This window comes from Melospiza melodia, chromosome 16 (assembly GCF_035770615.1).
Source record: "Melospiza melodia melodia isolate bMelMel2 chromosome 16, bMelMel2.pri, whole genome shotgun sequence".
Classification (NCBI taxonomy): Eukaryota; Metazoa; Chordata; class Aves; order Passeriformes; family Passerellidae; genus Melospiza; species Melospiza melodia.
The window spans coordinates 14,149,896-14,161,063 of record NC_086209.1 but is presented as its reverse complement, the minus strand read 5'-3'; the positions used below and the strand labels follow the sequence as shown (position 1 = coordinate 14,161,063).

Sequence of the window (11,168 nt, the reverse complement as noted above, 5' to 3'; positions counted from 1 at the left end):
TGGGCAGCACCCCCAGAGTGGTCCTGCTGCTCCCCAGTAGTGCTGATGAGCAGAGAGGGGCTGTGTGTCCCAGAGCCTCTGTCCCTGCTCTGGGGCTCTTCCCTTTTCACAACACCAGGCCAATGTTGACTCATGCTCAGCTTGTGACACCCAGATTATTTTCTGCTCTATCTGCTATTAGCAAGCTGTCCTCTGTCATGCCTTTCCACAGTGAATTGTTTTTGTCTAAATGTTTTCTCTTGCATCAGTCCCTATTTACCCTCATCTTCTCCTGGAGTGTAACTTTCAGAATTCTATGCTTGTACTCTACCATATCAGCAGTGCATACAGATGATAAAGGAATGTTTCCCCTTCTATCATCCAGGTAACTAATAAACACACTGGGACAAGGACAAACTAACAGCTGAATTCTGTAGCTCTTCTATTAGGCAATCCTGTCTAATAACTTCACATCTAAGGAATTATTCACCCAGATAAATACAAGTGAACTTGAGCCAGAGCTGAGAAATGAGGTCCTAAGCATACAGATGTATTAGTAACACCAAGGTTTGCAGGTATTTGTCCCAGCAGGAGAGCAATAAACAAGAATGTGCAGTTAAAGCCCAGTAGTTTTCATGCCATCAATTTCCTTTCCATCAGCCACGACAGCTACATTCACCACAGAAAACCCACTCTAATCTGTCACAATACAGGCCTTACACTTTTGGACTTACAACATTTTGAAACACTTGTTCATAAATTTTCCAAATCCTACACATGGATATTAATATAAAGATACATTTATTTTCCCTGGTTTCTTTTTTTAGCTCTTACTCAGCAAGACTCTGACACAAATGAAGTTGAATACACACGAACATTTCAGTGTTAGATACTTCAATGACCAAAGGAATGAAGAGCTGCAGTCTCAAAGAAAACAAAATCTGGGAGCTGTTTTTTTGAACCATTATATCAGATGTCAGATTGAATCCAGAAAAGCACAACATCTAATACTGTGTAACAATGGATACTTTGGGAAACAGGGTAAGGAATAAATTAATGGGTGGGGGCTTCTTCCTCTGGCACCCTCCCCAGATCTATCAGTGGCTTAGGTATTTTCTGAGCATTTCTTTTTGCAGCTGGGTCATCACATGTGCAAGTTCTACCTGGCTAATTTCATCCACTATTTTCCAACGACTTTCAGTATTCTTTAAACTGAAATGGATAATATAACCCCCTGGAATCTCACATTGCATGCAGTGCCAGGGCTCTATTGATTCTGAGCTCGCAATGCCAATATGCACCCATCAGTGATTTGGCCTGAAACAGCTTTGAAGATTTGTCAGAAACTATCACATGAAAATTAAAAGGACAGAAGAAGTGACTGTAAAATTAAATTATTCATTTTTCCACGGGGACATGGAAAGAAGGAGTCTTTCAAGGATTAGGATAAATCAGCTACTACAATCAAATCTGCAAATTGTGCAAAGTTGAAAGGCAATTCCAAGTCCTGCTGATGCCATGTGAGGTCAAAATATTAATGAAGTTCCACCAAAAATGCAAAAGCAGTAATTGCATGATTGAACTGAAAATCTGAGAAACAAGGTCTAAAAGGAAATAACATTATTATAACAAATGTTACATTTACAATTGCTGCAACATTAGCTCAAAAATTCCTAAACTGCTCATCAAAGAAAATGATAACACATTTTCCACATTGGGGCAGATTTTCTCAGCTCAGTTCCTGTGTGCCTAAAGATAAAAGATTTGCTTGTCAAGCAGTTTGTAGATAGATGGAGAGCAGGGAGGGACAATGCCCCACTTCTACCTCAAGAGTCCTTTTATCTCTCATGAATTTATATGTGCTTGGCCTTTTTATTTTAACTTTACAGCCTCCACTGCACCACCACAAACATCCTGAGTGTGCAACACTTGGTTTATTTCCTTTCCTGTAATTCATAGCTTCTACTCTGAAGCTTTGCATGTGCAGAATATCAGGCGAGTCAAATTGCAAGCAGTGAGACCACTCATGTATGTGTTGGTTGAAGTGGAAAGAAAAGAAAATGCCATCTCATTTGAAAGTGAATTTTAGTTGCCCATTCTGTTTGCAAGCATTCCCTTCAGTGTGATTGCTCCCATGCCATTTCTCAGAGGAACAAAAATGTATAAATAGACTCTGACCCCTTTTATTGCAGTGTGGTAAAGAAATTGGAAAGTTAAGGAAAATAACTGTAACCTAATAAAAATTCAGAGGCACCTCAAAACATTAATGAACACTTTATTATTACAGATAGGGAAAGTACAGCCCCATAACTTCATATTGCTTTTGGGGCTTGCAAAACATAAAAATTACATTCTCTCAGGCAGTTTGACCATTTTTTAATACCACGTGTATTGTATTTTTTGCTGTTGAGAAGGAATACGAACCATTTTGGTGATATTTTCTGATAGTTGCTGATTAAAGGAAGATGGAAAAATACATGGATACAGAACAAGGAATCAAGAAACCTGGGCTGGGCTTTTTTGCTGTGCTGCTTTGTTCATGACATAACCAGAGACTTTGATTTCAATGACTCAGTATTCTCATCTGCAAAATAAGGATAACATCTGAATGTCTCTCAGTGGAATGGTGAAATTTGATTTCAGCATGTGTAAAAAGGACATGGAGGTGGCTAAGTGGCACGGTGTTATTACCATATATTATAAATATAAACCTAGGAAATTTGGCATTGAATGTGTAGGGGATTTTTCCCCTTTAGCTGCCCTTTAGTTTTAAATACTACTAGTAATAATTGACATTCTATTAACACTGAGAGGAAACAACAGACAAAGGATTCTGTGCACACACATATAGCCAACATAAAAAAAAGAAACAAAGAACAGGGCAAGTCTGTGTGTGCTCTGAATATTCAAGCTAAAATGGAGCTGTACTTGGAATATTTTAAAGGTTCCTTTTTCATTCTCTTGAAATACTACCTGATGTTACTGCTACTTTTTCTGCATTCATCACAATTATGGGTTAATTTTTTGGCCCACTGGCAGGCAAACTTTCTGTTCATGATTGCAAAGGGAGTTTCCTGCACAAGGCCCAAAGAGCCTGCCCTTTGGAATGGCCATGGATGCTGCTTTACCTTCACTCTTCTCAGAGTGCAAACCCAGAGGTAAAACAAGATTATTCCTAAATTTATTGATACCCAACTAGAGCAGCATCTCTGAGAGCTAATGGGAGGCAACTCATCATGGTTAGTAACACAGTAGTTTAGGTTAGAAGGCACCTTAAAGACCACCCAGTTCCAAGCTCCTTGCAGTGATGCGATGACATTTGCAGTTGTTGTGGGGACACAAACTGCCCCGCCCTGTGGGGTATCTGGGGAGCTGTGCCGGGCCCTGCCAGGCTCCCCTCAGCACCGGCCACCGGGGACCGCGATGGCTCCCGTGGGGCGGCCAATTCCACTGGCCCCTTTGGCAGATGTTCAGAGAATATTCAAAATATTCAACCCCTAAACCACTAAACCAAAGGCGTGCTTAAGAGGTTTCTGGATCTGGCACTGGGTGATGTGGTTTAGGGGTTGCAGTGCCAGCTCTGAGTGGACTTGATGATCGTGAAGGTCTCTTCCAGCCTTGACAATTCCATGATCCTAAACCACATCGCTCAGCGCCAGATCCAGACACCTCTTAAACACCTCCAGGGACGGTGACTCCATCTCCTCCTTGTGCAGCCTGTTCCAACACCTGACCACCTGAACAGTGGATTCCTTTTTTCTAATCTGAATCTCTGCTGTCGCCGTTTGAGGCCGTTTCCTCTCCGTACAGACCCGGCAGAGCAGACCGGCCCCAGCTCACTCCACGGTCACATTACGGGTGATGAGCGCCCCCCTGAGCCTCCCGGAGCCCCGGCTCCCTCAGCCGCTGCCCTTCAGACTCCCAGTCCTTCCAGTTCCCCAGTTTTGGTCTCTCCCAGTTCCCCAATCCATGCAGGAGGTTCCCCAGGCATTACAGGAGGTTCCCCAGTCCATGCAGGGGGCTCCCCAGTCCATGCTGGGGGTTCCCCAGTCCTTGCAGGAGGTTCCCTGCCCCCGGCCGGACCCGCTCCAGCAGCCCCGTCCCTGTGGAAGCGCAGCCCGAGGCAGTGCCCAGCGCCCGCCGCGGCCGCCCCGGATGGACGCGGGAGCGCTCCCGGTGCCGGCGGGGCGGGAGCGGGCGGAGCCTGCGCACTGCGCCCCGCGCCCCGCGGCCCGCCCGGCACTCCCGCGGCCCGGCGCTGAAGATGGCGGAGGGCGGTGCGGCGCCCCCGTCCTGCGCTTCCTCCTCCTCCTCCTCCTCCTTGAAGGGGCTGCGGGAGCAGATGGGTGAGAGCGGGCAGGGAGGGGTAGCACGGGGGGTGTGTGGGGGGTCCGGCGGCCCAAGGGCGCGGCTGGCGCCGGCCGCCCCCCCCCCCGGCCGCCCCGCTGGACGTCCGGCCCCGTCCCGGGGCGGGGAAGGGGCACCGCGAGCGGAGGCCGCCGGGGCTGCCCGGCCCGGCCCGCTGCCCGCCCGGTCCCGCTTCCCGCAGCTCCGGGCGGTGATTGCTGGCTCGGGAGCTCCCGCAGCTCGCGGGCTCAGCAGCGGAGGTGCGGGGAGGCTGCGTTACACGAGCCGCCCGTTTGTCACCGGTTCTCCAACTTGGCGGTGTCTGTGCTGGCTCTTGCTTTCGGAGGGTTTGCTCCAGCGATGTGTTCGGTCCCGAGTGCAGAAGGCAGAGACAGCCCCTGGCATTGATTTCTAATCAAAGATTGAATAATTCCCGATTTTACTTTTCACTTTTTTTTTTTTTTTTTTTTTTTTTAGCTGGCGTTATAAGAGGGCTGAAGAAGCTCTGCTTTGGTTTTGTCTTTTTGTCTTGGCTGTGCTTATGTGGCTATTTATTCTTAAGGTCCTTAATAAGATACTCTGCAAGGAGTATATTGTGCATGCACGATGTGTGTTTGCAGCAACATTTCGTGGTACATCTCCATGCAAAAGCTTTGTGGGTGAGCATTAGAAAAGATAAACATTTACTTATCCCAGTTACAAAAAACAATAGGTAAAGAGACTTGTGGTTTGATCTAAGCTAACTAACTAGGGCTAGGTGCAGCAACTACTCTTGAGAGCCTCTTGCATGATTGTTTTCTGTGTATCTGTGTAATTACATAGAGAGGCGTGCTAGCGAAGGGTCCTGAATGCACAACTCTCATCTGGCATTTTTCTTCAGTGTGGTGGGTCTTGGAAATACTATTTAATTACTTTTTGTTTCTGTTTCAAAATTAAGACAGTTTAGTGCTTCAGAAGGATAAAGATCTACCAAAAGATAGCACTTCCCACCTGCAAAGGCTGTGTCTGTTTGAACCTTATTCTTCCCGCTAGAACTGCTGAGTTTTATTTTGCATATGGGATGCACTTACATGGTGGCTGCTAAGTTTTTCTAAGGATGGGCACCCATATTTGGTTACAGCTGTCATGACCTAGATTTAGTCCCAAAATCACAGAGGAAATGCTCCATGGGCCGGGCAGCTCCATCTCCCTTCAGATATGCACATGTTGTAATATGCACATCATGTTGAACAAACAACCCCCCTCCCTAGATCCTGGAAAGGCTAGACTTTGAATTTTTTCCCCTGAGGGGATAGAAGTCACTGAACCAGAATCTGAACTTCAGTGTACATAGAATGCATTTGTAGCAGTTATGTGCTCAAAGATAAACTCAGTGCTAATGTGCAGTGAATCAATGCTGACTGTGAGCTCGCAGGCTGCTGCAGCTCTGCTCCCGACTTCTGGTCAGTAGCACTCCCTGGAGAGAGCAAATGATGTTTAGAAATCATCCTTGCAATCCGGCAGTTGACGGTGGAATTTGCAGGATAATTTGCCACAGTATTTGCTGCTCTTTGGAGAAGTTGTGAGCAGCAGCCAAGTCTGATATCGCAGCTGTTTGGAGAAGATGTACAAAAAAAAAAGAGAAAGACACCCGAAGGAACCTCGAGGTTCAGTCCCACGCTCCCCTTGGGCGTGTTTGGGGAGGGATAGAACTTCCTGCCTGTCTGAGCTCTCTTGGCTGCGTGGGGGGACTCCTCACTTCCAAAATACCTGCTAACAAAAATGCTTGGAGCTTCTGCTGCTCTGGGGGCAGTTGTGTACTTTGCTGTCTCAATCAATCTGGAGAACAAACATCTATGCAAAATACAGTGCTGTGTGCCTTCAGCCATTTGTCAGTGAACTTGTGTCTGGGAATCTCACGTTTAAAGACAATAAATAAAGAGAATCTTGCTGAGAAACCACAGCTCTTTCTGGCAGCCTAAGAGGTGTGTGTACATACTGTTTGTATAGTCACCTTCTGCGTAGGTACCTTTGTAGTCCTTATTAAAGGACACTTCTGAATTCTTGTTCTGTTCACTTCTGCTCTCTGTGACCAGCCTCTTGATGGTGCTTGTTAATGTTTGGGCCTTGCACACCTAGAATCCCATGATGCCACTTGTAACTAACTTCCAATTTTGTATGTTTAGCAAGAAAAATATTCTCTCAAATTCAGTCTAGTGTTGAGGTAAGGGGAAGGTGTTTCTGCTTCTTTGAGAGAGTATCAACTGTAATTAAGATTCTGCAGGCCACCTCATGCCTGCAGTGCCAGTTCTGCAGTTCCTTTGTAATAATTTTCTGCCCTGACACACTTGTCCTATCTTATTTCCTTTATGTGGGTGACAAAAAGCAGAATCTGCTACCACAACTAGAAGGCAGTTAAGGTTTCTGAACATCACCTACCATTGTAGTTGTACACTGAACCAGCAGTGTTGCTTACCCCATTTTTGTTATCCATGCTTGCTGCTGTCATCCCTCAGGGATGAAGAGGAATTTTTGATCCTGTTCTAATGCCATAAGTACTTCTGAGCTTGTTAAGATGTGAGAAGAGGGGAATAGTCGCGTACTTGTGGTTTATCCAGTAAGTGAGGTTTTCCTTGAGTAGTGTGGGTAATCAGAGGAAAAATACCTGTAATTTAAGCTGCTGTAGCCTATATTTATTGTCTTCATTTTCACTGGAATACTAAAAACTCCTGTTTTTCATAGTATGGGTGGTAGAGAATGTTTGGATTTTTTACTAGAGCTTGGTATTCCTGTGCTCTTGCCAGAATTTCCACTCACATATTGAATTGCTGTTGCAAAGGTTGTTCAAAACACTATATTTAAATGCTATTCATACATATTTTCCTTTCCAGGACCTGCATCATCTTTTAGGAAACCTGTCTCAGGTTTGGGGAAAAAAAATAAAGTGCCGTTTTCAACAGGCATAAATTCCATGACCTGCAGGTCCCCGTTTGGTTGGAAGTTTTCTAATAAAACAAGAACTTCATTCCATGTAATCAGTTCTTTTCTCCCAGTGTAAGTGGCACTGTCTGCCTTTGTCCATTTTTCCCAGATCACAGTTCTTAGCAACAGCTTTTTCAAGTGCATGCACACAGAATTGGCATGAAAAGAGGATGGATGGATAATTAATAATGCATCTTCATTGCTCAGGCAGGTAGTCAGGGACATGCACAGATTTATCTGGTGTCTAGACCACAGTTATCAAACATAAGAACACAAGTTTGCACCAACATCTGTAGGAGTACTAGAGAGCTCTTGGGTACAGTCTTGGTCCCACAACAGAAGATGGTCAGAGGAAATTATTTGGGACCCAGAAGCATCTCAGACAATTGATGAGTTGACCTGTGTGTCAGAGCTGCTTGCTGGAAGACAGAAAGAATTTATTTACAAATTTGGACCCTTTAAAATCTTTGGGATTTGCAGTGTGGCTGTCAGTAGAGGTGGGCTTCAGATCTTGCCTGGGAAGCAGCAAGACAAGGAAAGCATTTCTTTGCCAGGTTTCTCACGGTGTGGGAGTGCTGCATCAAAGGCATCTTGAGCATTCAGTTGTTGTTTTACTTGGTGATGTTTGAATGAGTGACTGGTACAGGTCCCATCTGCAGAGCAAAGGCAGCTCATCACTGGGGCATCCAGCTCATGAGCACTGGGGCTGGCTTCAATTTCTTCATTTGTCAAACTCCTCAGAACTTTGGAGAAAGTTCTGAGGGGTTTTTGTGCTTCATCTTTTTTCCCTGCATGAAATTAGTAATACTGCTTTGCAGACTGCCAAGGCAATAAGTGCAAAGAACTGCACAGAAATTGGATTTCATGTAGATCTCAGTGGTGAGAGAACATTCCCAAATCAGGCTGAGAACTTAATGTAATTGTGATGGCTATGAGCTCTAATTTCATTTTCTTTTTGTTCAGGGAAATACAATCATATAGGGTAGGGATAATTTCATGCTGATTCAGAAAGATGAATGCTATGTATTGAGGTGCTTAGCATTCTGAAGATTACTTCCAGTTGTAAGTGGTTTATAAAAGGTTTTATTAGAATTTAAAACTTAAAATTCTTGAGATTTCTCCAAATATATTCAGGAGAGATATGCTCCTTGCTGTAAGGAGAAAAAGCCAAACAAACAAAAAAACCCACCCAAACCATGTGCATATGCAGAATATTTTTTTCAGTTTCTTGTGTTGAGTGTTCCATTCTCTACATATTTCTTCATGTGTTGAAATTGCAGAATATAAATTTGGCTTCCATGCTTCAATTCAGATGAAACTGTTCAGCAAATAATGATTTGCAAGGGTCATAACTCCAATGGTGAGAGCCCAGAGATGTTGTGGCTTACACTGTCCCTAACTGTGCACAGTCCTAAAATGTGACTGTAAGTAAGGATTGCTGTTTCTTCATACAGTTGTGTTTTTCAAAAAGAAAACAAGGGAGTACTGGTATGCTATTATTAATTTTCAGTTCTTAAAGGCGATAAGAGAATAAAGAAGGATTACTATGGGTTACTGTAAGATAAATGGAAAAAATAATCTAGGTTAGTCATAATAAAGTAGGGGTATCAAAAACTGCTGATTGTCTTTAAATTTGATTAAATAATTGGAGATGCTTGCAGTCCTCTTGTGAAAGGACACTCTGACAAATAAAATTCTGAGCATGCAATTTTAATGACTTCTGTGGATATGAGTTATCGGATTACTTGTGGTACTTCAAAATCCAACTGGGACTGCAAATTTCTTGTCTGCCACAAATAAATTAGTGCCATTTAGTTTCCAATTATGCAGCTTACAACCAGGTTAATCTTACTTGATTATATGCTTTCAGTGTGTTTGCATATGCCTGTCCAATAATCAGAACCTTTCTAGATGCTGGAGGTTTAAGATTTTTGGAGTGTGGGGTTCGTGGAAGAAAAAAGTGTTGCTCAGAATTGTTTTTGTTTGAAAGAGACAGAAACCTCCACTGTGCTGCATCATTAATGCCTGTGCATAAAGGGACCAAGCCTTTGCTTTTAAGGAAGGCTGACATAGTTGCTTGGCATTAATTATTACAGAATAATTTAGATGTTTTCATCTAAATTATTTTTATATTCCAGTCAGTTTGGAAGTTCTGCTTTCTAGGTGAAGGATCCCCAGCTGATGTTGCCTTTGAAGAAAGCAGTTTCCACTGGCCATGCTCAGAATACCTCTGTCTTTTCTCATAGTGTTTTTTTCCATTCATAATTCACAGGGAACTTCTAAAATACTCCTTTATGAGTACTTAACTGACTCCTAATTTACAGACACTCTCTGTTGTTTAAATGCACTGACCTGAATCTTGGGAGGGAGAATAGATATTGTAGTGCCTTGTTCTCTGGGCAAGTGTTTCAAAGCTTCCAAGTGTTAGAATTCCTCTCCCAAGCCCAAGAGGGCTTGGCTACAAGAATATGGAAATACTGTAGGGACCTTTGTACTTAAAGAACATAATTTAATAGAATTCATTAATTTATTAATTTCAAAGATTATCCTCTGTTTAATTTTGCCAAGAGAACTTCTTAGAGGAACATTTTTGCAGCACAGGGTTGATCAATATTATTGTGTTTTGTGTTCTGGACATTAAAACCAAGGACACTCATCTCCAGACCAGATAAGGGAGTGTCACCTTACTCACATTCACTCATTTACTTACATTCACTCACATTCACTCACATTACATTTCTTGAAAAGACTTTCTGCCATTGGGTAATGAATTTAGAAAGAAATATGGTCTCTTTATTTTCTCTTTAGCTCTTTTTTCCTACTTGTTTTTTTTACACCCATTTGCCATTTTTCACTTATCCTTCAAGCTCTTTGGAGCAGGAACTGATTCATGGTCACTTTGCTGGAGTCTTACATTGCACATGTTGGAGTGTCCCAGAGCCTTCATTTTCTAATTAGCTGGGTGAACTGTACCGCTGTAAGAAAATGTGCAGTTTAATTCCTTTTACATTTTGCTCCCCTTTTCTGCTTTAGACAAGAGGGTTTGCTGCATTAAACACACTGTGGACCTGTCAGTGTCCTGCAACACTTTCTGTATGGAGTGATTTGATTTGAGACTGGCCTGTGAGGGTAAATGCCAGCACCCACCAGTCTCTCCTTCTGAAACACACAGACAGTGTTTGAATTAGCTCTACATTTTCCATGAGAAATTCTTCAAGTGTAAAAAGCAAAAGCAGTAGTTTTCACTGCTGTCTTGGAAAGGAACTGCTATCCTTGCACCAGAAGAAAGCTCAAAATGGAGTTTTCCCAGGGTTTGTCTGAGTGTGTTGTGACTCTCGGTGCTAGGCTGTGCTCTGGGCTGGCATTGTTTGGCCTGGATGAATTAAACAATGGGCACAGTCTGCAAACAAGAGCACAAAAGCGTTTTCAAGGCCGTGCTTCTAGCAAGCAAAAAACCCCAGACTGTTCAGGAAAGAGGGAAGTCATGGAGAGAAGTGAGCTATTGCCAGTGTTAGGGATAGTGCACGTCTGGGGAAGAAACAATACAATGAAAAAAACAGATGTGAAATAAGAGAAGAGAGCAAGGACTTGGCTTGAAGTTACTTTTTGCCATGGCTTGCAGGAGTGTGAAGAGGAGTTGGTGTTAGGCAGCCCAAAGCAGAGAGCTGATTTCTGTCTGCAGCTTTTGCCAGTGCTTGAGCTAGAATTCCAGTGGGAATTCCAGTGAGCTGTGCAGAGGAGGTTAAAGTGGGACTGCTCTGGCATCTGTGGAGCCAGCCCTGCATTGAGGGACACATGTACTCCTGAGCACTGGGCAGTGCTATAAAATAGAGACAATTATTTGTACAGCAGACTGGTTATTGATAATCCATTTTACCTTT

At 43.5% G+C, this 11,168-nt stretch overlaps 1 protein-coding gene across 1 annotated transcript in view; it reads left to right on the top strand.

Moving 5' to 3' along the window:
• Positions 1-4,219: 4,219 nt before the first annotated feature.
• The window catches only part of MAP7D3 (MAP7 domain containing 3), a 42,651-nt gene continuing 35,702 nt past the window's right edge, over positions 4,220-11,168 (top strand). The window contains exon 1 of the mRNA XM_063170724.1: positions 4,220-4,325. Within this exon, the coding sequence (XP_063026794.1) occupies positions 4,244-4,325 (82 nt within the window). The 5' untranslated portion in view covers positions 4,220-4,243. The remainder of the gene's footprint in view (positions 4,326-11,168) is intronic.